The 26,566-nt window shown below is 33.1% G+C and overlaps 3 protein-coding genes across 6 annotated transcripts; 2 read left to right on the top strand and 1 right to left on the bottom strand.

The window, feature by feature from the left end:
- Nucleotides 1-17: 17 nt before the first annotated feature.
- On the top strand, nt 18-5,714 carry LOC117102882. 2 transcript variants are annotated; one of them, XM_033243331.1, is made up of 9 exons: nt 18-140; nt 498-711; nt 1,585-1,729; nt 1,900-2,124; nt 2,318-2,450; nt 3,186-3,509; nt 3,611-4,478; nt 4,882-4,966; nt 5,021-5,714. In XM_033243331.1, exons 1-9 carry the CDS (start codon nt 42-44, stop codon nt 5,403-5,405), a joined length of 2,478 nt encoding a protein of 825 aa, XP_033099222.1. In that variant the 5' UTR covers nt 18-41; the 3' UTR covers nt 5,406-5,714. The 2 variants fall into 2 exon arrangements, with proteins under 2 accessions (XP_033099222.1, XP_033099221.1); XM_033243330.1 differs by having other exon boundaries at nt 4,882-5,714.
- Nucleotides 5,715-5,852: 138 nt separating this feature from the next.
- On the bottom strand, nt 5,853-13,122 carry LOC117102883 (arylsulfatase J-like). 2 transcript variants are annotated; one of them, XM_033243332.1, is made up of 11 exons: nt 12,956-13,122; nt 11,997-12,098; nt 11,497-11,656; nt 10,711-10,823; nt 9,907-10,035; nt 9,672-9,794; nt 9,118-9,244; nt 8,013-8,367; nt 7,757-7,908; nt 7,135-7,281; nt 5,853-6,858 (listed from the first exon to the last, which is right to left on the bottom strand). In XM_033243332.1, the coding sequence occupies exons 1-11, from the start codon at nt 12,995-12,997 to the stop codon at nt 6,707-6,709; spliced, it is 1,602 nt and encodes a 533-aa protein (XP_033099223.1). In that variant the 5' UTR covers nt 12,998-13,122; the 3' UTR covers nt 5,853-6,706. The 2 variants fall into 2 exon arrangements, with proteins under 2 accessions (XP_033099223.1, XP_033099224.1); XM_033243333.1 differs by lacking the exon at nt 12,956-13,122 and adding an exon at nt 12,774-12,791.
- Nucleotides 13,087-25,243, top strand: LOC117102884 (arylsulfatase I-like). 2 transcript variants are annotated; one of them, XM_033243335.1, is made up of 11 exons: nt 13,087-13,218; nt 14,089-14,214; nt 15,164-15,323; nt 17,281-17,393; nt 17,844-17,966; nt 20,996-21,121; nt 21,397-21,523; nt 22,164-22,518; nt 22,881-23,032; nt 23,555-23,716; nt 24,166-25,243. In XM_033243335.1, exons 2-11 carry the CDS (start codon nt 14,101-14,103, stop codon nt 24,315-24,317), a joined length of 1,584 nt encoding a protein of 527 aa, XP_033099226.1. In that variant the 5' UTR covers nt 13,087-13,218; nt 14,089-14,100; the 3' UTR covers nt 24,318-25,243. The 2 variants fall into 2 exon arrangements, with proteins under 2 accessions (XP_033099226.1, XP_033099225.1); XM_033243334.1 differs by lacking the exons at nt 17,281-17,393; nt 17,844-17,966 and adding exons at nt 15,903-16,015; nt 19,883-20,011.
- Nucleotides 25,244-26,566: the final 1,323 nt, after the last annotated feature.

Below are 26,566 nucleotides of genomic sequence, written 5' to 3'. Positions count from 1 at the left end.
TTTTTTTTTTTTGCAGTCGAAATGAAGAATTGGATGACAAGATGATTATCAAGAGGTTAAGGAAAAGAGTTCTTGAACTTGAGAAAGAAATAAAAAACATGAAACAAGGAATTCAAAGTCCCTGTAAAGAAACTGACAATGTAAGATAATTATGTAGTTAATATTTTCTTGTCTTATGAAAAAGGGATTACCACCTATGAGTAAGGCAGTGGTATAAAATCATTATTGGCAATCCTTGGCTATTTAATCTAATTTAAGAAATATGACCAGACTTGAGGTATGCCTGGCTGTAATCTGAACATATCCTTAACTTAAACTGTAGATAATGCGTCTTGCCCAAGGACACAAGCAGTGTCACCAACCCTGGACTAGAACTCACAACTTTTCAATTGGAAGCGTTAACCATGCCATTATGCCACATGCTTCCCCATAAAGTCCCCTCAATGAATTATATTGTAATTATCGCTACACCTTGTTACTGTATGTATTTTTATTAGATCGTTGAAGTCAGTAGCGGTGTTTGTAATGAGTGCAAAAGAAGGCAGGAACCAGCAAACCTATCTATCAATGTGATACAGAATGCACAAGTACCAGAAGATCCTACTGATATACCTGTGACCGATCCAACTATCGACCGAGATACAAGGAAGCGGTGTGTCAAAATCATGCATGGATTCATCGGAGGAAAGATTAAGGACCCTGTTGCTTCAGGTGAAGATAGCATGTAACTTTGATAGTAGTAATCAAGCCCGTAGCCAGGATTTTTCTTTTTGATACTGAAAGGGTACTTGCGAGGACCATTGGCTGGGGCCAGGGGCTGCCAAGGGCCCCCGGGGGGTCCAAGGCCAAAACCCCGGTGGTTGTCCAGCATTCTAAGCATTTACAGGTGTTATTTAATTGATTTGAGAAGCCATACATTAAAAAAAAATGTATATATTAAAGAGGTAATTTTTTTGAGTTGGGAAAAGATAAAAAACAACCAAAAAAACTACTACTTTAGTACTACAGTACTGGTAATTGGTAATTTAACAACAGTAGCATGATACAAACTCCAAAGAATCCAGTATGGTTTATTCTTCATTTTTTATTTATATAGCACTTTGGAAGTTGTATCATACTATACTCACTTAAGACAATCAATAACAAAAAGAACTGAGACAAATTTGTATGGTTGGTTGTAGCGTATTATAATCATATATATATACCATCTCGGTATTTCTGAGTCAAGGTTTCGGGGCCTGAATTTTTTATGTTACTAGGTAGGCCTAACAATCAGGTATTAAAATAGGACTTTTAATGATGATAGGCTCTAGGCTAGGCCTAAAGTCTAGGCTAGTTAGCCTTTGTTGAAAGGCACTTCATGAAAAGGGGGGTTTGTTGGGTTCGAACGAACCCCCCCTGGCTACGGGTTTGGTAATGTTGACGGTGGTGCGGCAGTGGCTACAGCAAGTTGAAATACCGTAATTGTTAACCATATTTCAATAATTATTATATCAATTATAAAACAGTACCGCGCTTTATAAGTTTTTTCATATAATATTTTTTCATTTCATGTTATTTTCTTTCACGCTTTTGCATTTGAAGGGATAAAAAATATGGATCAGTTTAGAATTTGTCTCCAACTTCTTCGAGAAATGTTGATGAGGTCATATGCAGTGGGGCAAAGGTCAAAGGGTAGGCAGGTCCTGCAACATCCCAATTCAAGATCTGCAGAAAGCTTTGCAATAAGGTAAATACAGTGGATTCACAGTGGGATATTTCTTTCAAATCAATTTTTTTCATTTGTACTTTTTAGTTATTGAAGTTAGAATGTTGGATTTTATCTTTCACAGTTGTTAAGGATGTAATTATATTTAAAATAATTCCTAAAAAAAGATATTGAGAATTTTTTTTTTTTAGGTCTAAAAGTACACCTAACTTACAGACTGCCGTCACAGTTGGTATTTCAAAAAGGGATGATCGTTATCAATCTCCATTTGAAAAGAAACAAGAAAATGCTATAAAGAAAGTGAGAACCCGTGTGCAATGCAGGCACAGTGACCAGAAGATACAGAAAAAGAATCTTTTAGAATTTCAGACAAGTATACGAGAACAACAACTTATGTTACTGCACAAAGAACTGAAGTAAATATATTGAATATTTTAGCATTTTAGTTTTGTTAAGAAAAATAAATCAATCTTCAATGAATATTAAGGAGGTTATAAAAAGCTAATGAAATACTGTAAATATAATATTGAATAAAAACAATGAGCATAAAATTAATTTGTTTTGTTCAAAATGACTTTTTACATAAATTATAATGTTAATTTTTTACAGTGGGAAAGTTTTAAAAGTTAAATCTCAGGTTGCTCGGCAACGGGCCTTGCTCCGCAATCTCAAGGATAACTTAGGTGACGCTGGAGAGATTGAAATGGAGAAGACTGCACTGAAGCAACTAATTAAACGAGGGGTGAGTCAGATCATATACAAATATAATACACATACCCCAGTAAATCTAGAAGGAAACACAGAAGCTATTAATGTGACTACCTAATCATAATAAACAATAATATATTGAGAATTTCATTAGTTCACTATATTAGTATACAAGCTTTGTATATAAATATTTGTAGATAATTCCTTCTAATTAGTGATGTTTGTGGTTCATTGGTAGCTTTCTTTAGATGATTAAAATCAGTCAATATCAATGCTGGAATAACATCCCATTCCTAAACTATAGTAAATCTGATGAATGGTAACAAATTGAACTTGTGTAATTTTTCGTAATAATTTTCTTGGTTCTGAGAAAATCAGGCGCAGATCCTGTAGTGGGGCACGGAAGGCATGTGAACCCCCCCCCCCCCCCGTTTTGCTAATAATGCATGCAATGCATATAAATGTTATGTGCTCTAACTTATCTATTCTGAAACTCCCCCACCACCATTTGAAAAATTCTGGATCTGCCCCTGAAAACATTTAAATCTAGTCTCATTTTAACTATATTATAGTGTAATAATAACAAAGTATGATTGCTTTTCACTAAACATTTGTTATACACCAGTACATAATAAATTAAAACCAAAAATTCCAATTGATAGATATTGTCACCAGTTAAGAGTATTTAACCAAATTTATTATTTTTTAAAAAACTGCTATCACTCAAAAAGACTAAAGAGATTTAAGAAGATTCAGTTTATTTTGATAGACACGGTATGAAAACAGACTTCAGGTTGTCAACGAACAATTAAAAATCATTGATCAACAATACCAACATCAAAAGGAAGCTGAAAGTTGTACTGTCACCAGTGCTGCTTCAGTGGAGTTAAGAAATGACAAACCATCTACACAAAATCAGTCCAGTAATCCCTTGATTGGAAGTGAAAGTGATGGAAGAGGGAGCGCAGACCTAGAGGCTACAATTAGTAGCTTTAAAGAAAGTGTAGCTAACAAAAATAGTGGAAAAGATGGTAAAGTAAATACAAGGAAAGTATTGGAGATCCTTAAAAAGGAAGAAGAAAAGCAGGCTAAGGTAATTAATTGTGTTTTTTATGGCAACCTGTTAATTTATTTAATAGTCCTTACATGTTTTTAATTATATGAACTTTATTTATTAAAAATATTTGATCCTAGATTCAATCAGTTCTGGATGAGGTTCGGTTGGAGTCTGTTAACAGCCATCTGGCTCTTAAAGAACAAGTCACCAGACAGAAACTCGAGGACTTTAGAAAGATGTTACGGCAATCTAAGGAAGCTGGTAATACTTCAGGTGGAAACACAAACTCTCATGATCTTCACACAGCCAGTATTTCATCTAGAAAGTTAGTGAAAGCTTCTACTTATAATTGTAATACAAGTGAAAAAGACAGTCAAGACAGCAATACAATTTCTATGACATCTACTCCAACAATTGATGTGTATGTAGCACCTAAGGTTGCCAAAAATCAACCAAAGAATGCCTGGAACAAGAGGCATGAAGATCATGCGGTACAGAGAACTGACTTCCATTACAATTCCACTAATTCCAAGAGTGAAATTATGGCACCCAAGGATTCTTCCGCAATTGTCGTCAGCAATGACTTTTCTGCTGGTGCTAAAAAGAGTGGTATTGCTCAAAACTTCCAAATATCAGCTTCCACAATTCACCACCAGACATCAAAAACCTCTTTTGACACAGCATTAGATAACATGTTACAAGACTCATTTGTTAGTGGTAGTGATAAAGCAACCTTAACCAACAGTGCAGGCACTTCTATGGTGGTTGCACCTACTAATCACGCGACATCATTAAATTTAATAAATGAAAACAATTCTATGCCGACTTTAAGTGGAGATGATCTGAAGGCGACTGACTACTCTACACCAGATAAGACTTCGGAACCAGAACCACATCATTCTTTTGTCAAGAAATCTGATGACTTCAGTAAACTTCAACAGAAATTGTCCGAGTATTTAGGTGCAAGACAGTCCTCCACTCCCAAGACAAGACCAACTATGATGAGTAAGGAAATGACTTCATTTGCATGTTGCATATAATTTAAATTTTAAATTTTATTTTATTTCCTTCACATCCAGCAGCAAGTACACTTGCCACTTACAGAATGAGAATGATGCTTTATAACTTTATACTAAATCTCTCTATGAGACTTAGGGAATGGAGTTGATTTTAGTTGTGATAAAAAGTCCTGCTGTGGCAGGAATTGAACCCAGGACCCTGGGACCAGAAAGCAGGTGCTATTAAACTGCACTCCAATTGAAGGATGTTTCATTATTATACTTTGTGGGGGTGTTTCATAAAGCAGTTGTGGGGGAGTGAATCCCATTGTGATCATTCTTTTGTGTCCTTATATTTTAAGTTTGTCTTTTAGATGTATGTATTAACATTACCTTCGTTTAATTTGCAGGTGCAAGCCATGGGAGTCTTCAATCAAGTGTCGATATACCATCATTTTATAATCCATCTCAGGACAAGCTGACCTCAACTTCTACGACATCCCCAAAACATTTAGCACAGGATTTAAGGTCAAGAGACTTTCTACAAAGGTCTTTGACAACACTCAATTCATCAGATAGCAAGGGTCTGCCATTTGACAGAGCCTATAGGCAGATGTTCCCCAGTACAGCATCTCTCCCATCATACTCAAACAGAGCTTATGAAAATGAAGTTAATGAATTTTCATTTAAAAGTAATACTACACCTAAACTTCCATCAGATATTTCACTTCCACTGCGTAAAGACTCTTTTCCAAGCTCCTTCCTTCCGGAACCATCAAAGCTTTTAGCAGCTCCAGTAGAAGATAATGATAGAGAGGTTTCTTATGTAAGAGCTGTTAAGGAGAATAAACTACGAGTGAAGAAGATCCATGAAGCACGGGAAGCTGCTGCTGTTATTCAGAAGGCATGGAAGGGGTATGTAAAGAAGAAGTAAGAGATGTCTGCTAAAGTCTAAATACATTATTGGCTAGAAATGTTCATTTTACATGTATATCAGGAGAAAGCATGGAATCCCTTCTAAAGTCATTACTAGAATTGAACAATTTATATTAGAAAGCATGATATGTCTACTAATGTCAATGTAATTACCAGCTGGAGTGGACATACATCAAGAGGAAAATCATGAATATTGTTTATTTTTTGTGCAGAGGATTAATGAAAACAAAAAGATTTTTTATTTTGTGGATTGCTTGTAGGATCATGGCAGATACTGTATAAGAGCATGGATTTTATAAAGAAAAATGTGTTAACTTGTATTATATTTATTTTTATTGTAGAATATACAGTGTTTAATAATACTGTATTAATATTATTATTATTTATTTGAATAGAAACCATATAAGGTGGCATTTATAAAATCATTAAAACATGATGTGCTCAATTTACATTCTGTCCAATAACTATTTATTAGGCAATTTTTTCTGAACACATTTTTGAAATATTTTGTAGTCTTGTCTTCAATGGCATTGTCTAATTTACATAAACTAGATGTTTTTGCAGAGTTGTGAAAATTTAGTTAAAGTCAGTCAAAAATAAACAAATTTATCTATTACTAAATTGTTTAAGTTTAAAAGAGTATAAATTTTCAGATAAGCGAATATGAACAAGATTAAAATACATAGGTGATTTATTGCTTGATATCTTGTATCACACCCATATATATATACAAGGGTGCATAACATACTATATAGCACAAAATTATATGCAATAGCGGGCTTCCCTTTTGTTCACTATTTATTGTTAAATTCTATCTTTTTTGTATCAAATAGCTTTGATACCTTTGTACAAAACCCTGTTTCAAATTGTAACAAAATATACAAGCATTTCTATTGCATACTAAAATTATTTTGTATATGTACAGATACACCTCTAAACCAAAAACTAATTGTGGGACCAGGTTTTTTATGGTCTCTATTTGGAAAATATAATTCAAATAATCATAGATATAAACTGTAGATAGGTGTTTATTCAGAATCACAGAAAAGTGGTCTGTTTTGAGGTGGTCTATAATTGTTCCAAATGGTATTTCCACAGTCTATTGCTTTTCGGAATGTCACTTTTTACTATAAGCCAATTCATAGTTTTAACTGCGTATGCCGGTATCCAAGGTCACCTATGCTGTTTGCAAATATCGATTAACCTTGATACAGGCAAGTGCAGTTCAAACAAGGATGGGATGGTGGTACAGTAATTATGATGACAACAGAACTGAACAAACTCGAACCAAACACATTTTCATACATGATTGGTGCCTGTTTGCTTAATCCATGGTACCCAGTTCCCACCATGTAGCTTTGGATCTGAATTCATATCTTTGTCTTTGTTAGCTGCTGGTACAACAGTTGGTAATATTTCATCAAGTCTTGCCTTCATTTCAGAAGTTATATCTGAGAAAGTAAACACCCAACTGTTAGCAGCCTGTACTACTGGTACTATTCCTTCATTGCATTTTGTTGTGACACTGAAATGTCATTGAGTGGATTAAATTATATATTTTTAGTGAAGTTAGCTTTGCATATGCCTGTTTCATTTATAATTATGTTCTTGTACTGTTTAAAAATAAATTAAATGCATTTCAAATTCACCACACCCCGTAATGCACATCTATACCCTTCTAAGTAACCTCGCTACTTTACACTGCCCTGGAACTAATTTAAGCTTACCTGGATAGATATCTGCAACATTGTTATATTCACATGGGTCCAGCTTGATGTTGAAGAGGCATGGAGCCTTAAATGGTTGGCAGTTGGTACTAGCATTAGTAGGCTTATTAGGGCAGTGGACTACTGTAGCCCTGGGATCTGGATTCACTGCAACACAATTATATTATATTGTCATTAATTTTTTCAGTCATTATAGACCGATCCATTTACAGTGATATTTATCACTCTTTAGATGCCATAGCTGGGGACCTCTGGGGGGGGGGGGGAGGGGATTCTATCATCTGCTACAAATGATTGGACAGAAAGTATTTTATTTTCTTTATCATTTTACTCTAAATAATTTGCACCACTGATCATGGACATGAAATGTACTCAGAAGCACTGAGAAAGTCCCCATCAATGGTGGCATCAATAGAGAGCGCCCTTTCTAATTGGATTTGTCTAGACCATAAGAAATGCATTAAAGCCATTCATTTAGACAATTAAAATTGCCTATGGCGAGTTGTTCATAATATAACTGATATGAAATCACTTCGTGTGACTTGCAGAAATCGATCACTGGAAAGTTTACAAATAAATATTATTCCCGAACACATTTTTAAAACGTAAAAATCAAACAAACCTTTTCCTTGACCTTCAGTTGGATACCAATCATTCCACTTATCAGGATACAAACTGTTAACAACCAACTTATAATCGCCAACTCTTAATGCGGAGTAGTTCCCAACAGTGTCAATGTTATGTAGAATTTCCAACCTAGGACTTTGTTTACCACTAACAAGAGAAATGAAGAAAAATATTTTAAAATCTTTAAATAATTCTAACGATTATTCAATCATTCAAAAATAAATATTAGGGTAATCGAAGTTATACTGTACCTTGAGACTGTGTCCCACTGATTAACACCATAGAGGTTCTTCAAAGTACTGCTGTTACCCCCTGCAAGGTGATATATAGTTGGAAACCAATCACAGACATGTATCAAGTCTTCTGACACCCTGCCAGGCTTCTCCAGCAGTGGGCTATTCACCAGACCAACCCCACGAACTCCCCCTTCCCACAAAGTGCGCTTTGAACCTCGCAATGGTTCGTTACTGGCACAGTTTCCGTCAAAGCCACACACAGGTCCGCCATTGTCAGTGGTGAAGATGATGACGGAGTTCTCGTAAAGGCCGGTTGATTTTAAAGCTTTTGTGACATTTCCAATTCCATCATCTAATGCAGACACCATGGCTGCAAAGATATGAAAATATGTACATTCAATTCAATTAAATTTAATTCAATTCAATTTTTATTTCGTCCATATAAATGGAAAATATATTGAGTACATTACATTTACAATTAGAAATTTTAAAATACATTAAAATTACAGAATAAGACATTAAAATACAACACCAGATTCACAAACAACACATTCAATTCAATTATAGTCAAATCTAAAAATTCTTTTTTTTTCCTATTCTGCACTGCCAAAATCAAGAACATTAACAAACACCTAAAAGTGTACTAAGTCACTGCAAAGTTAAGGTTCCTTATTACTCCCAAAAAGTAATGCAACAACATTTATAAAATATAGTACTTACAGTATACAATACAATATAAACAAGATAATCTGAGATTACAAACCCTTAATTATTTTGTTATTTTTGTTATTTGTTCATATTAAACATTTAAAAAAAATATGAAAGATAAGATGCACAAATAATAATAAAAAGAGTGAAATTTGAACCCCATACGTTCGATTATGTTATTATTGTCATTATCACCCTTCTTTGTGTGGCGAGGGTAAATATAGTACTGTACTTGTATTTAATAATAATAATCTCAATAAAAAAAATAAATTAATATTTTCAAATTATCAGAAAAGTATTACTTTTTATAATAATAATATTATTATTATCAATATGTGTACAGTATTGGGAAGTGATATGATCATGATAATAAAGAGTAATCACACATCCATGTATTTCACATCAACTGTACCTGCATACATTTTCCTCTTTTTAACATCTATATGTGGAAATCTGTCTATGTATTTTTGTGGTGCTTGTAGAAGCTGGTCTTCATTAGCACTGTGTACGGCTTGGTACGGTAGATACAAAAACAAGGGCTGCAAGAATGAACAAAATAATGAATATGGTAAAGGTATTATGATCAGGTGGGGTTCCAGGATTTATAAGACTGAAGAACGTAGAGAGTGAATGGTGAGTGGTGGTTTGAAGACACACATTCAGAGGGGGAAGGGATAACTGTATAAGGAGGTCTATTTTCAGGCAATGATAGTAGGGTCCAGGGTCTACATTCTTACCTTTTGTAATCCGAGTGGTTGTGGGTGTGGGGGGCTGGCACTGATACTAGTTCGGGAGGCAAAAAGTTTGCAAAGACAAAAACCAAAGAGGAAGATTTTTTTTCTTGATTTCACCAATAAATGTTTTTTTTTTAAATTAAAAGAAAAATGGCTTTCATTGTCATCTGAAATTCTCATAAAACAATATAATGCATACTGATGATTGGTTGATTGACTGACTGATATTTACCTTTTTTGAATTGACATGATTCCGTATAATGCTTTCTGCTTTCTCAGTGAATATTTCTGTTGAATACTGACCAAACACAGGCTTGTAAACTTCACCATTTTTATGAAAATCAAATCCCCATAACTGTCAAAATATACATAGAGTTGCAATAAAATGAAACATAGAGAATTAAAATGTACTGTTCCTTTTTGGTAGTTACTAGTATATAAATATAAAATATAAAAATTAAGCATACGTATTGCTTGTTGGCAAATACAGTTGAAGTGTGGTCAAAATAATCCTCTTTTCCAAGATAATATCCAAAGGTTGTATCAAATCCTCTTCTTATTGGAATATATTCTTCTGCAAAATGCCCCAAGTGCCACTGAAAGGAAAAGGTAATTCACTCACTTATAAGCCAATCACATGCAATATATGGAGTATGTAGTTAAATGATTAACTGATGATGCAAAAGTGGGGATATGCCTGCCACTTGAACCTCCATTGTCATCATCATCCATCATCATCCCCCATCATCATCATTATTATCACTATCACAATTATCATCATCATTATCATTCTCATCATAATCATCCTCATTATCAACAGTATTCAACCAGTTTGTCGAAGCCCAGTTTGCTGGAACCCACTTCATCAAAATCATGACAACCCAGTTTGCCGAAACCAAATTTGCCGAATCTTGTCGTCACCGAAGTACAGAAGTACAGCATACATACTGTGCTTTTGAAAACATGATGGGTGGGTCAGGGAGAAGCCATATTTTTATATAAATTAAAAGGCAAAATATTGGAAAACAACAATGTTGTGGAAAAACACACTTGAAGGCATGGCTATCAGTTAAAATTAGAAATAAAATGAAACGAAGGATTAAATATCATATCCCCGATCCCTCATGTTTTTTTAGTCGGCAAACTGGCATTCAGCAAACTGGGTTTCGGCAAAGTGGACTAAGCAATCTGGCATTTAGCAAACTGGCTTTTGGCAATCTGGCCTTGATCCTTATTATTATCACAATTAACAAATTCTGCATCATCTGTACCTTTCCCACCATGTGATTAGAGTAGCCAAGCTCATGTAGACATTCAGCTATTGTGGTCTCATTGGGCCTCAGTCCGTATGGGTCGGCTGCCCCTATTGTTCCATGGAACAGACCTGGGAAATAATTGTAACATTTTCTTTCATGCGAGCTAATTAAGTCATTTACAAAATAACAGTCAAATTTCAATTTAACCAACATATGCTTAAATTCCCACAGGATTTTCACACACTGACGGTCAACAGTAATCACTTAATTCTAATTAATTAATTAATTTATAATATGGGTGAATAAACAAATACTATAACAAATAATAATGGATATTGTCAACAAAATGTGTTGTACAGCAACAATTTGAAATCAGAGGATAGTCATTCACAATTTAATTTTTTTTTCAAACCTCATACAAGAGTATGGTTAGGCTCAGTGGCGTATCTGGGGGGGGGTTGTAGGGGCGCATTCCCCCTCCAAAAATTACACGCACCCCCCAAAAAATCACAGTCAAGTAGTTAAAAATCACCTTATTTTGCGAATTAGTGCTCCTCAACTGATAATCGAGCCCCCCATTTCATTTTCGCGCTCCCCCACCATCAGCACCCCCATTTTAAGACTTCTAAATATGCCATGGTTAGGCTCCACCTTGGAAAAATATATTTGCCAAAAAAGAAAGGCAACCCTAACATTTTAAGACTTTGGGTCAGTTGGGCTTTGGCAATTAATTTCTGCAATGATGAGGACGGTATTGCAGATGATGACATGGTTAGTTGAAAGACATAACAATTAAGTTACCTGTTTGAATTGGATGTCGGCCAGTCAATAGGGCACTACGGGTGGGCGTGCAGATGTGCTCTACATAATAATTAAAAAGAATTACCCCCTCATAGGCTAACTGGTCAATATTCGGTGTTGGGATCTGGTCAGACCCATGGAAACTGACATCATTCCAACCCTAGGTGATTTGAAAAAAAAATAATTACAAATCAAATTACATTTTTTTATTCATCATTTCATATCATAAATCAAATCAAATTTAATTTAATATCTATTTACACTGCATGATTTTCTTCTCTTTATTTTTATGGGACCTCCTCCTCTTTGACTTCAATTAACCCCTATCTTGTACCACAATTAATTTTTGTGGAATGACAACTTATAAATTGATTGATTGAACTGGTACAGATCTCTTTTCTAATAGTGGTCTTTAGAAAAATATATTATAAATATAAATAGACATTTGTTGAGCGCTACAGGAAGATGACCTTTAATTGAAGAGGTTTTTAATAGCTTACCAAGTCATCAGCTACAATCAAAATGATGTGGGGTTGACTGCCATGTCCATATACAAAGCACATCATGAGCAGCATAGTACACAGCATCTTAAAGTCTAGGCCCTACACAAAAAATGATATTAGTTGTTTATTTTAGTCTTCACACTACAAATGTGAAGACAAATACCTGTGAAAATAAATACTGGCTTATGATGTGGTATTTAAATTGGGAAAAATATCATAAATGAAAGATTTTTTAAATTACATGCATGCTACAAAACAAATGAATATTGAATATTTAGCTATATCTATCTGAGAATTGCCTTTTCAAAGAATGCACTAGCTTGCATAAGGTTATCTCCATTTTGTTTGAAGGTGACTGCCCAGTGGGTCATATTTGTATTAAAAAGCATGATAGTAGGTTAGCTTGATATGGGAAGTCTTGTTTGCATTTAGGAGATGTAGACATTATTTTGTTGTCATAGCAATCCCAAATACTAACAGGTTCAAGGGGAAATTCTCCCCTAGTAAAATCATCACTTGTTATCTGGTTTAGAATTACTGTTGTCATTCATAGACCCTTCTTGGCAAAGATTGGAGCCTTCTGCCCCTATTTTGGATATTTTTGTCACCTGCTGATACCCGGCTGGCATGCGCCATTCACTTAATACCTGCGAAACGTTCAAACATTAATGGAGTAGAGTAGAACTGTTAATACTCAGTAATAATTATTGTTTTAACTAACATGGTCTTAAGCAGGTACTGTTTAGCTCAGAGTGATTGCAAGGTATACCACACCTGGAAATTAGCCTAGTTATTTGGCTTTTCTGCACACATGTACTGTAGGCTACTGTATGTGTAGACACTGTACCTGACTGAGAGAGAGAGTGATGTATCTAAGAGTCAAATTACTGTTTTATTGATTATTAATTATTATGAGTAAATAGAACCTGAAAACAAATATGAAATTAACAAGTTACAATTCCCGATAGTAGTCCCGAGATTGTCATCTCATCAGTCATCAGAGAGCTCCATTCCACAATTCAAACTTGTTGTTTTACTGACATTGTGCAGGTCCCTGAATCATGTGATTTGACTGTTTGCTCTATCACATGATCTTCCTTCCTCAGTAATCAACACAACACAGCCTGCATGGTCACTGACGCGTAGCGTTTGCCTGTTTGTACTTTGCGGTTTTCATTTTCATCCCGGCAGTTTTAAACTCATTTTACAGAAAATAGTCGTAAGTTACACTTTGTGTAGGTCTTTGTCAATGCTTTAGTTAATTTAATTGTATATTTGCATTATTTACTGTGGCAGAATTTAATGTGCTCACGAGTGTAACCTAGGCTAGGCCTCTCTCTGTAGGCCAAAGGTAGTAACCAGCGCGCCAGCGACATCCCCACAGAGTGACATGGATGGTTTGCATGGTGCTTCTCAAGCAATTTCGATAACCTTTTCTGTAGTGTTGACAAAGTATACTGCTATCAGCACTTAAGTTCCTATCTCTATGGTCCGATGTACATTTCAAGCAGTATTTTGTTATTAGCAAGTTAATATGAAATAATCAGTATCTCCAGTTTTAAAAATATATTTGGTCAAATTTTGTGCTACTTTAATATTTTATTTTAAAGTATTACACCAGACCAATCAGGTTTTGTGCCAGATATGTTATTTATAGGTCTATTCTTGTCTTGGTTACTGTATCTCATTACTACAGATTGTTTTTTCTACATGTTTGGCAAAAGTTTATGGATGTAAAACTTAGGTAACTTTGTTAAACAAGTACTACTAGATATTCAGTTTAATATTAACAAACATTATAAAATTATCATCAACCATACACCTCAGATAACAGTTTCTTGTACTAGTAGGAACTAAAATGCATTCCTTTTGAAATGACAATGACTATGATTTTGTCTGTGTATGGTTAGAGTGCTATATATATTTAATACCTTTGCTTTTATTATTTTTTAATCATGATCATATGAATGTGTGAATTTTTTTTTTGATTTTGGGGGTGTTTTTGGGTTCTTTTATATTTTTTTAAATATTATATTAAGATATTTTATAATTAATACATGTTATGATCTCAATTATTTTCTTGTTCCAGAATACTTTTAGGATGGTCTCCATTGATCGGTTAATTGCAATAATTGCTGTTATTTGTGTAACAGCAGTTACATCTAAATATACATCCACACAACCAAACATTATTCTTATTGTAGCAGATGATTTGGTAAAATATTCTTTTCTATTCCATGTTATTTTAACATATTTTTACTTTACAAATTCCAAGAACTACACTATTTGATATTATAATAATAATAATGTTATACCTATATAGCGCATATTGCACATTGCCCCTATGCGCTTTACAGAGAAATAATATAGGCCAACTGAGAAAAAGCAAATAACAATAAAATAATAAATATAAAATAAAAATAATCATAATAGCAATAATAACAACGAGACTAAACTACTCCTATTCCTTAAACTAATTAATGGTTGGCCATTGACTCCGAGGAGCTCATCTGCCCTTTGTTCAGCTATTGGTTTTTCTTGCTGCTGGGTGACCATAAACACCCTCCCCTCAGCAGCCACTAAGACATATTTGAGAGGGTTGTCAGTTTAGTTGCCAACGCTTCGACCAGATGGAGTTTAATGTCGTACCCAGGACGTCCCTAACTACCTTAAGGGGCTTAATTATCTATAACCAAAAGTCATTCAGCTGTGATTTTCCTGGCTTAGTTTAGAGGGTTACTTGTGGTTTTGATTGATATACTAAGTAATTTTAATTAATCCTTAAACAACAACAAAAAAAGCCAATTATTGTCAGATTGTTGACAGGCCTATTAATTTTTGCCCATATCCTATTTTTGATACAGAAAGTTTTTTTTTGGTGTAAGACGAGACTTAATTTCTTTACTTTTAGCCAGCTTATTTTTGAAAGATGTTAGAGAAGGATGGAAGTAAGAAATAAAGAAATTACATTAATTTCTTACTCCAAGATACTGTAGCAATTGGTAGAGGAGATAATTATAATTTAGTTAATAAGAAAATTGCAGGTGCTTTTGGTAGAAAGATCAAGATAACTATTGCATTGTCGTATAAATAATAAAAATAAAATTTATTTTTATATCTCTCGGAAGTTTTTTACAGTTAAAATTTGTCTTTTTGCTCTTTAGGGTTGGAATGATGTTAGCTTTCATGGATCTGAACAAATACCAACACCAAATATTGATAAGTTAGCATATGAAGGAGTGATACTTTTCAACTATTATGTACAACCAATCTGTACCCCCACACGCAGTGCAATCATGACAGGAAGACATCCAATCCATACAGGTATCACTAACAAGTTATTTAGTTATTCGTTTATAGTAATTTGGTTCTTTAAAAAAACATTGTCTCCCTCAGGATTCGCACCCTAGACCACCCTTCTGATTGCCTATTGATTGCTGTTATCCCAAGCTATGATGCCATAATAATACTACAGGAATTTATAACGACACTTGTATTCCACTTCTCCATACCAAGTAATATTACTACATGTTTCCCACTAATTATAGACCCTCCAATTAATGATCACCTCTACAGTGATTAAAGACCACATTTCTGTGTATCCCATATTAACAAATGTGTTTTATCTTCATTATTCTAATTAGAGACCAAAGCTGCTAAAGACCATGGAAATCCTGGTCCCAAAAGTAGTCTTTAATTGGAGGGAAACCTGTATAATGTAACATTGCTTTTGATATAGATAATATAATATGCCAGCTTTTATATAGAGAATCATCATTAATAAAGTTATATTATAGCAGTAATAATATTACAATACAATGTTTTTAATATTATGTAAAATTGTAGGTTAAATTTTTGTCATTTTGTACATGAATTGTATTTATTTCTATCAATTTTTACCAGGATTGTACCATAATGTCATTATGGGTCAGGAACCATTTGGCCTCAGGCCAAATGAGACAACAGTGGCTCAGTATCTCCGCGGGTTAGGCTATTCTACAGTGATGATTGGAAAGGTGTGTTTTGCTATTTAGCAAAATAATAATATATATTGTGAGCCTCATAGAAGTCAGTAGTCTTATCAGTGCTAATGGAAATTTTTTTAATAATGATTTTTGTTGGGAAAATTGAAATATTTAATAAAATATTGTTATTATTCATTTATTTTAATTTCATACTTAGTTTTATATTTGAATTTACTATTTCTCAAATTCTATGAAATGCAGAATCTGCCAAATTATCATGAAATTATGAATTTTATAATAAAAGTATTTACATAGTGAGCGTTGATATAAAATAATAATTTTGTCTTGAGCTAGTTTTGGAGATAGGTATAATGGTAAAATATACAGTATTTTGGCTAATTTATAGAGGTCGTATGGAGAATTGTTTTCAAGTTTTAAGATTCCTTTGTTCATATTCTTTTCACATTCTGGAAAACACAGAAAAACTATTGGAACAAAATTGAGTTTTAAAACTTTTTTCAATTGTTTTAGTTCTGTCCAAGCAATATTTTGACATCCAAAGTATTTTCATGTACAAATTCTTAATTAATGCAGTTGGGTTTTAGATACGATTTAGATTTTTTTTTCTTAGACAATTACAATCATCAGTTTAGGTTTGAAGTTTGCGTACTAGAATACTACTATAATAGCCTATATACATTCATACTGTTTGTATGCCCTCCATTTTATTCATCTCGGACGTGAACTATTCATGATGTTCAGATTTCAGCTCTAAGTCTAGTTTGTAGTAAATTTATTGTGTTTTCAAAGTGCAGAAGTAGAAGAGGATTTTCCATTGTTCTCTGAACTTTCCTGTCAAAATAAAGAAAGTTATTTTGACAAATTAAGCTATTCATTCATTGTTATTCTTATGAATTAAAGTTTCCTGGAATTGTCTATAGGTCACCAAGATGCATATCAGTGAAATATTATATAAATTTGTTTTTATAATTATTTCAATAATCATTACACAAATGCTGTACTTCCTCAAGGATATATTGCAAAATGTATGAGTTTCGAATAGCAAAGAAACCTAAAGCAAAAGTGGGAATTACATGTTCAAGAGATAAAATTTAAATTTTTTTTTAGGTTTTATCATGTCATACCATATTCACATATTTACTTCCTTGGGTACAAAAACAACTATTCATTAAAATATATTACATATAGTGTTTTACATTTTTGAAGATAATCTCTTAAACTTTACAAAAAACGTCAGTAACAATTCATATTGTCAAGAGAAAAGAAATACTAAACTCTTGTTGCCATGATTACAGGCTTATTTCATAGTGTCATAACTGCTGCCCAGCCAGATGGGCTTAGGCCGAATGAGACCACTATCCCTGAACACTTAGCCCCACTTGGTTATGTTAGCCATATGGTTGGTAAGGTAGGTCATGTCTGCTATTTCTACTATACCTATAACAATTGCATATAAAATAAAAGAACTAAATTATTGTTTTCATTGATTAAAACTTTGTAATGTTGTATTGTTTTGATAAAGAATAGGATGATCATTTGAAGATAAAAAAAAAACAAATTAGAATTTAATATTTTTAAAACTAATTACTTTGCCAAATAATAGTGAATACATATGATACGGATTAGTATACCATATAATATTAATTCATCTGCTGTAGTAGGCAAATGAGAATTTGTAATGATAAATGATAATTTTAATAATGATAATAATCAGAATAATACAAAGTATAAAGTTCTATCTTTTAATTTCTAGCCAAGTTGGTGTGCTTTTAGTGAGTTTTGCATGCATCGTGAAAAAAATACTAAACACTATAATGTTAAATTTCTCATATTGATTCTCTTTGTACCACCTTATTAGTGGCATCTTGGCCATTTTGCCAAGGAGTACCTGCCTATAAACCGTGGATTTAATTCAAGTTTTGGATACTATCTTGGCAAAGAAGACTACTTTGACCACACCTCATCATTCAACTTCTCCAAGGTATAACCACGACTGCATTTTAGTCTTCATTGTATCTCCCGCATCCACCGTTATCAAGGAGTTTCTAACTTGCTCATGTTCTTGCAATCTTCTTCCTCATCTCAAAAATATAAATCTTGGATTAATGACATTCTTCATTTTCAATGGACTTCATAAGTCATTAAATTAACATGCATGTTCTTCATTTAATATTGAATCAAGTATTCATTGTGCTTTTTAATTCTGTCTGGAAATGTTAGTTTTTTCCTTGATAATCTGAATTCATTCAACCATCAATTATATCCTGGTTTGTTTTTTTTTTTGCTTTAGTTGCTGTTCTTTTTCTTTTCAAAATGTTTTTCTTACAAATGTATATACATTCAGACAGTGAATAGTTTTGTACCAAGTACCCACATTATAGCTGTTTCAATTTTTGTTTGTAAATTAACTAAATTGACAATTGCTATGCATAGAACCAATATCTCATTAAGTAACTATTGAATCAGTTTGTTACCAATTTTACTTGTTTTAAATTAACTTGCATGACATTTATCACTATGTTGTTTCTTCTTGATAATTGATGTTACACATTCAAATGCATGTTATTAGATACATTAAGTTTATAAATTCATTAATCTTCAATATCATCATCATGTACCGAGTCATGGGACATTGGCGACAATGACTTTCCACAATGCTGTCATATACAATATACTGCATTTAAAAAAAAAATTAATAAAAATTAATTTTTAAATAAATAACAAGTCATGTACCCAGGTTTCATAATACTGCATATTTGTAAGTATAATACTGAGACGACACTTTGTTATTCGCTATAAGATTGATACAATTTATATTTTATTATTATTTATTGAATACTAATATATTATTGACAAAATTCACAATAATTATTTAATATGTTATTTTTGGTCAATATGGTTTTATGAGGAGATATAAATAAATTTTTGGTAAGTAGGATATTGAGGTAAGATGTGTACTTGATGGTTCATGAAGGCATTTTATTAAAGATGCAGTCTTTAGTTCATGTTCAGTTTATTCCAAGTAACATGTTTTTGGAAGTGTTTGAACTCGGTAGAGATTATTATGATTTTTTTAAGGAGTTGTGTCTTGCAGTCTTTCAACTAAATATAAGTTTCTATCAGTCTGTCATTTGGGTATTTGCTTTAGTATTTATAAACATTTGTACTATTAGATAGAACAGCATACAGTAGCTGTAAATAGGGGTTTAAACATGTGGATTACACTGCATTTGGCTTTTATGTGGCGTCCAGGGTTCTAGTCCAAATGTCTTAGTTATTGAAATGGAATTGATAATTTATTTTACTGCAGTAGTGTTGTTGCTTGAAGAAAAAAATATAAATATTTGTTGGTAGTCTGTATTGTTAAATTTGTTTGCCGTTTGTTTTTGGAAAACTTGGCAGATTTGTGAGCAATTATGATCTTTTGTTTTTTCTAAATGAAAGCAATCATTCTGGATATAAGTATCTGAAAATGACTATTGACTTCTATGAGGACTCTATATTATAATTAGATTATCTAAATATTATGCATATGTACAGTACTTAAATGAGTTTTTGTCAATTTGATATGAATGACGTAGTTTTGTCAGTTATTGTCAATATAATTGACAGTCTTTGAAATCTATTTTATCCTGTTTAAAGATATATTAAATTTTTTTTTTAATGATTTAAAAACAAAATAGACCAGTGGATTAAAGTTGTGGTCTAATACAAATAATTTCAACTTTATTCTCTTATATAAATATAAATAGATTTAAATATAAAAGTATAAATATAATAAAAATCTAATAATCTAAAATATTTCTAATAAGACATGATAAAACCAAAGGAAAATACATATAATGATATTTATTTTTTTTCAAATATTATTAATGTCTTCTTGTTTATTGTACCCAGTGGCACCTAGGATTCTTTGCCAAAGAGTACACTCCCACTTATCGTGGGTTTGACTACCATTTGGGCTACTACACCGGTAAAGAAGATTACTTTGTTCACACATCAAATGAAAAAATAAAAGGGGAGTCTGTAAGTATACGAAATGTTTAGGTCAATTAGAGATGAACACTCAAAAGCTGTTGGGAAGGTAACAATTACAATGAAAAATCTAGTATCATTAAAGTTTTGTTAGGTGCTTGGTTCATAGAGATATTCCATGGTTTGCTAGGTTGTTTAATAAATTAGTTAATAAATAAGTATCAGACTATCAGTCTCCTTAACTTAATTTTACTGCAGGTTGTAGTGGAAAGTAGAAGGAACTACAATACAGTACTTTTGTATATGTGGCAAAGACAAGCCAAACCAGTCACTCATCGCAAATCATGTTTTGGAGATAATGGCCAAAACATGCTGGAATGTCGGAATTTTGGAAATCTATTTTATTGCACTCAACTAACCTTTATATATCTATACATCATGCTATGCTGTTATTTTCCTCATTTTCAATGTTAAAACAACAATTTTTAACGATTTGGTGATAGTTTCTGCCCAAGAAATGCCTGAAATCATAAAAATTTAAAGGCTGATTTCTGAAATATTGTTCTTTACATAGCTGTATGTTTAAGCTCCTGTAACTTCATAACTAAATATCGGGTTTAAATGGTTGTTTTAGCATTTTATAGCTCTAATTTTACTCTTTAACCCTGTATTAATAACTAAAAATTGATTTTTGTGACGAGTGACTGGTTTGGCTTGTCTTTGCCACATATAGTATTGTGAAACAATAACATTAAGAGGTTGCAGTAGCAGAGATTTGAAACAAGATGAATATTATTAAGTATAAGCTGGACTTTTATTATTCACTTTTCTGTGGGTATCCATTTATCAAATACATATATGAATAAATGAAGTTTTCTTGCACCCTAAATATGCCCAATCTGTACATGTCCTGGTTGATGTTGAGTCTGATGTTTCTTACCTTCAAAAAATTGGCATTGCTTTGTAGTGTATGTTTCTTCTCAAGTCCTATGCTATTAAGAATATTACTAATGATTCGTTTATATTTACTTGCAGCATGCATTCTGGGGTTATGACTTTCACAAGAATGGTGAAGTCTACAAACCTACATTTGGGCAGTACTCGACTGAGCTGTATGCTAAAGAAGCTATTAATATACTGGAGCAGCACAACAAGTCAAAGGTCAAAAAAAGTTTATACATTACAACACTTATATAGCACTATTTCATTGTGAATAAGTTGCAGCGCCCCTGCCTTCTGTTCAGCTATTTGATTACAAACAAGCACATATACTAGAAAAGCACTGAAAGAAATCTGAACTGAAGTAGAGAAGTATAGAAGAAGATGGATTTTTTAGTAATGGTAATGGTAGTGGCTGTATATTTATTAAGCACATATTACTAAAAACTAGCATATATGTAACATTTTCTTAATCTGTGGTTGTCTTTTCATTTTAGCCCCTGTTCTTGTACCTTCCATTTCAAGCTGTTCATAGTGCCAATGAAGATGACCCATTACAGGCACCACAGAAGTATATTGATAGATTCCCATACATTAAGAACAAACAGAGGAAAGTGTATGCAGGTAAACATCACTATGATAACTCTGTTTAGTTATTGTATCATAATGCAATTAATTAGGAAAAACAGGTAATGAATTTGGTTTGGACTGTGGCAAGGATTAATGGAAAAAGTGGGTGGATCGGGTTAGCTGAGGATTGGAGTAGTTGGAAGAGCTTGAGGAGACTGTCTGCAGTGTGGACTGGTGGTGGTGGTGGTGGTGGTGGTGGTGGTGACAATGAAGATGATTATAACCATGACAATGCTCTCAATGTACAATTTCATCTTCAACATATTAAAGATTTGGCAACTTTGGTGGTGATTGTTCTTTACACAGGGGTTCTATCCTCAAAAACCTTAAAGTATCCACAATCAATGGCTTACATTTTTCTTTACAAAAGATAGTGTACTATACTAACTGACACTTCAACCCTCCAGCTAAACCAGAACAAGAGATCAATGGAATTGAACCAAGGACCAACAGATCTCCAAAGTTCAGAGCATATAGGATTACTACCACTCAATTTAGCTGACTGGGTGTGCTGATTTCACTGATGAGGTTGAAGATAGTGATCTCTATGAAGTTACAAGAGATGGTTCTGTACTTACTTGTGTCTTGTGATTAGAGAATTTACAGTAGATTGCAATTTTTCTTTGTTTTTTAGCTATGGTCTCTGCACTGGATGATGCTATAGGAAACTTCACTGCAAGTCTAAAGGAGACTGGTTTATATGATAATTCAGTCATTTTATTTACAACTGACAATGGTGGTCCTGTTTGCGGATTTGATTACAACTGCGCCAGCAACTTCCCTCTGCGCGGTGTCAAGGCTACCCTCTGGGAGGGCGGTGTCCGGGGTGTTGGATTTGTGAACAGTCCGCTTTTGAAGAAACCAGGCAGAATTTCGGAAGACCTGGTTCATGTATGTGACTGGTTACCAACAATTTACCATTTAGCTGGGGGTGATGCTGGCAAACTGAAGAACCTTGATGGATATAACCTATGGCAGACTATCTCTAGGTTTGTTTTAAAACTGTTCACTTTCCTGCTTTTTTTCTCTGAATATTAAATCAGTGGCATTGATGCCACATGTAACATTAGGCCAAAAAGAAATGTTGTGTTTCCCAAGCAAACAGACAATTAGAAGTCAGGGTCAGTCTGTAAAGATTTTTTTTACTATAAATCAGCATATCAGGGGGTGCATGGGGGCACATTCCCCCCAAAAAATACTTGCACTGCCCCTGAGCTATGAATGAATGAACTACAAAGCCCATATATTTTTCAAGATTTATGGTCACTTGGGCTTGGCAACACAAACTTTATTTAACCTTATTTTAAGTTTGATATTAAATGCTTTTGAATAATTCGTTTCTTTGAAATAGTGGCGAGCCAAGTCCCAGGAAAGAGGTTCTTCACAATCTCGATACTGTTGGGAATTTTTCAGCCATAAGAATGGGAGACTATAAGCTTGTTGTTAATAGCAACTACAATGGAACATGGGATGGCTGGTATCCTACCAAAGACACAGATGAAGGTTTGTTATTTATTAAATATGATTTAATGTAGAAAATCTAACAATTGTCTAATATTATAATATGTTAAAGATACTAAAAGTAGTAAAATTCAGATTGACAAAATTCAGTTTTCAATGATTCGCACTTCTCTAACTCACCTGATTAAGCCCCATTGACTGGGGTGAAAGCTTGTGAAATAAAGTTCATTGTTAGTTCAAAAAGTGCTACCTAATCATTTTTTCCATTTTTATACACTGACTAATACTGCTACTATACTACATTTTTGACATTTCTCTAAATCATTCTAATTTTAAGGATGTCTGTGTAGGTTCATTTCAGTGAATAAAGAATATAGAAACAGTAGTATTTATTGAAAGAAAGGACAAAATTTTCAATTAAAAATTAATAAATTTGATGTAAATTTGCAATTCAAAATATTGAATTATATCACCTAAGCTTTAAATTTAATGCAGACTGTATTTCATCAGGTGCTTTGTGCATAATCTCTGATTTAATTGCTGTTTGTTTTTTGTTTGTTCCAGATTTTGTTATACCTGTAAATGCAAACCCGCAGGCATCTGTGGTTCATTGCCCACCAAAGCCACCAGATGTAGAAACAAATTGTCAACCGTTTAAAGCACCATGTTTATTCGATATAAGAAATGATGCTTGCGAATATATGAATATTGCTGGTCAACATCCAGGTAAGAGCATAAACTGAGGATCAGTAGCATATCTAGGGTGCACGCCTCTCTCCCCCCCCCCCAAAAAAACCCCAAAAACTTGCACCACCCAGACAGTTGCCTTATTGGAAGTTTTACTGAGTAGTTGTCTATTCTTTTCTATTGATCTACAAACCAAAATTTTAAAATTGTTTGTTTGTTTTTTTTTGTTTTTTTTGAAAAATACATTGATTTAATTATGAACAACTGATGAAACAAGAGCAATTACAAGTCATGTTAATTAATTAGTTCATTTGCAGTTGTAATGGCCAGGTGAATTTTATATCTCATCCCATGTCATGGGGATAATCCACTCATAAATCTTCAGTTTCTCAAATACTTATAACATCATATGAATATACTTTATAATATCGTAACTTAAAATGCAGAAATCATAGTTTTCAATAACTATATATTTTGTTTACTTGCAGACATAGTTTCAAAGCTGTTAGCCAGGCTAGCTGAGATTCTACCAACAGTTGTACCAGAAGCTAACAAGCCAGAAGATGTCAATGCAGACCCAAGGCTACACAGTGGTAACTGGGTACCTTGGATTAACCTAACACAATATAATTCAGTCTAGCTTTTTTTAAAGAATATTCAATACAAATAATTTGTCTTTCAATGTTTAACTTTCAATGAATTAATTTGAAATAATATATAATTATATTTTATAAATAAATTGTTCAATTTGTTGGCTGATCTGTTTTAGACATAGTTTATTAGTGATAGAATTCAAAAGCTATTTTTTACTTTGCCTATTTTTGTGCTAAACAGCAATTTCTACATTATAATTGTTTATAAGTCCTGACCAGACTATCAATTTTATTTGACAAAAAATGTGACATATCTAAATATTGGCATGATGACATCGTGTCATGGACATATATAGGCACATTATGTCTGTATATGGGCATACAGCTGTTTTTTTTTCAAAGAAAATTTGATCGTTTGGACAAACCTTTATATCTCCATTGCTCAATTGTTTTCCTGGTTTGTTTGCATGTCAGAATTGTTTATTTTTCTGTAGTGTAAAAAATTAAATAAATGGTAACAGATAAGACATTAATTTGTTAGAAAAAAAAAAGTCCTTTTGAATGAATCTTGCTTATGATATAGCATTTAATAGCTATAATATATCAAGAATAAATCATTTGTTCAAACTTTTGAAAACAGAATTTTATCAAAGATTTGTAAAACCTTGTGTGCATAAAATTGCTAAAATGCTATCACAACAAGTTTTTGCGAATCTGATTAGTCTGTTCTTGATTAGGCCGGGGACAATAACGCAGTGTTACAAATGTAGTGAAAACGTTGTAGCAACATTGTAGTAAATATACGGAAATCAGGCCTAAAATAATAAAAGATAATGTTGAATAGTTCCTTGAGCCTATATTATTCAATTATTCTAATTATTCTAACACTGTACTTAATTTGTAAATGATAAAAGAAAGCAATAAAATTACAGTACTTCATAAATTTTTATTAAAATATGGTGGTAACCTATAACTGTTGTTTTTGGAGTGGTTTGGATTTATTTGGTGTAAACACCAAGGATGGCCCACGAAAGTCTAGTAGAAGACTTATTTCCAGTGGGGTCCTTCTGGTGGTGATTGGACAGTACACCGGGAGACAATCCCCTACTCTTTTCCGAAGAGTGTACTGCGTTCTTTAACGTGCACATGGGCCGTAATGCACACGGGACCAACGGCTTAAACATCTCATCCGAAAGACGGTGCGCTATTGTAACTTGTATTTCAGCCCTCTAGCTGAAACATAAGGAGAGGCAGCGATGGGAATTGAACCGGAGACCTAGAGATCTCCACGGTTCGGCGCACACACAGTGGCTACCACCAGATTAGCCGACTGAGCTAAGCTGTAGTTTTAATTAGTGTATTATTATAATTGAATATTAATCAAATAAAACTGCTTTACAAACATGGAAAAGATATTTTAAACAATAGGTGACATTGTATCTTGTATTGACAGTTGCCTAGAAACGTTAGATTTTGCAACCATCGATGTTATGCATTTTGCCCAGGACCACTGTTAATAACAATGTAGTTTTCCTCTTGTACTTATATCCTGGTTAAATAAGTTTAAATAAACAAATAAAATTTCTATATTCAAAATGTGTTTTAGATGGTGGATTTTATGTACCGATGTTGCGTTGTTGAAAACGAAAGCATTTCTTGTCAAGTGATTTTAAGCAATATATTATACAATAAGTAACACATAGTATTCTACTTTTTCGGTGGTTATTATGTTCCCCTTTATCCCAGACGGGTGGCGCCTTCGGAAGAAGACCAGAGGACTGGTCGAAAATTTCTTTGATAATAAATAAGTGTTCTATAGTCCACATGACTCGTTGCTATAATTTCTTGTTTCAACGCCTATTATATAATTTCAAGAACACACGTGGATTTACGATGATATATTATTATTATATATATATATATATATATATACATATATATTATATATATATTATATGTATATATTTATTCATTTTTATTTATACATACATTTTGTAGATTATTATTGCTTTTACAGTACATTATAAAAATGCCAACATTTATTTTCAATGGTCTCCATTAATTCTGAAGCAGATTTGTTAATTTAAATAGCTTAAAACCATGGCTCCAATTTTGATGAAGTGAGAGCTGTTGGTTTTAGATCCGTAATGATATCCTAGAGGCCTCTGTGGTCTAAACGGTATGCCGATCGCCGAGATAGAGAGATTGCGGGTTCGATTCCAGAGACTCTTTTCATACAACTATATAAAGGAATTTATAAAGGTTATAAATCATGTTTCATACGATTTATAACAAA

This window comes from Anneissia japonica, unplaced genomic scaffold (assembly GCF_011630105.1).
Source record: "Anneissia japonica isolate Jap-2015-1 unplaced genomic scaffold, ASM1163010v1 scaffold597_len517326_cov190, whole genome shotgun sequence".
NCBI classification, from domain to species: Eukaryota; Metazoa; Echinodermata; class Crinoidea; order Comatulida; family Comatulidae; genus Anneissia; species Anneissia japonica.
Note: the sequence above shows the minus strand (reverse complement) of the source record. Positions and strands in the feature narration are given on the sequence as shown.

Bases quoted from the DNA above. Each gene is read 5' to 3' on its own strand.
- LOC117102882 (XM_033243330.1), top strand. From the start codon at position 42: ATGATTATCAAGAGGTTAAGGAAAAGAGTTCTTGAACTTGAGAAAGAA. The intron at 141-497 runs GTAAGATAATTA...TATTTTTATTAG, and splicing joins CCTGTAAAGAAACTGACAAT to ATCGTTGAAGTCAGTAGCGG. The intron at 1,730-1,899 runs GTAAATACAGTG...TTTTTTTTTTAG, and splicing joins GCAGAAAGCTTTGCAATAAG to GTCTAAAAGTACACCTAACT.
- LOC117102883 (XM_033243332.1), bottom strand. From the start codon at position 12,997: ATGACTGATGAGATGACAATCTCGGGACTACTATCGGGAATT. The intron at 10,824-11,496 runs GTAACTTAATTG...ATTATTTCCCAG, and splicing joins CCGACATCCAATTCAAACAG to GTCTGTTCCATGGAACAATA. The intron at 10,036-10,710 runs GTACAGATGATG...TTTTCCTTTCAG, and splicing joins CTAATCACATGGTGGGAAAG to TGGCACTTGGGGCATTTTGC.
- LOC117102884 (XM_033243334.1), top strand. From the start codon at position 14,101: ATGGTCTCCATTGATCGGTTAATTGCAATAATTGCTGTTATTTGTGTA. The intron at 21,524-22,163 runs GTAAACATCACT...TTTGTTTTTTAG, and splicing joins ACAGAGGAAAGTGTATGCAG to CTATGGTCTCTGCACTGGAT. The intron at 23,717-24,165 runs GTAAGAGCATAA...GTTTACTTGCAG, and splicing joins TATTGCTGGTCAACATCCAG to ACATAGTTTCAAAGCTGTTA.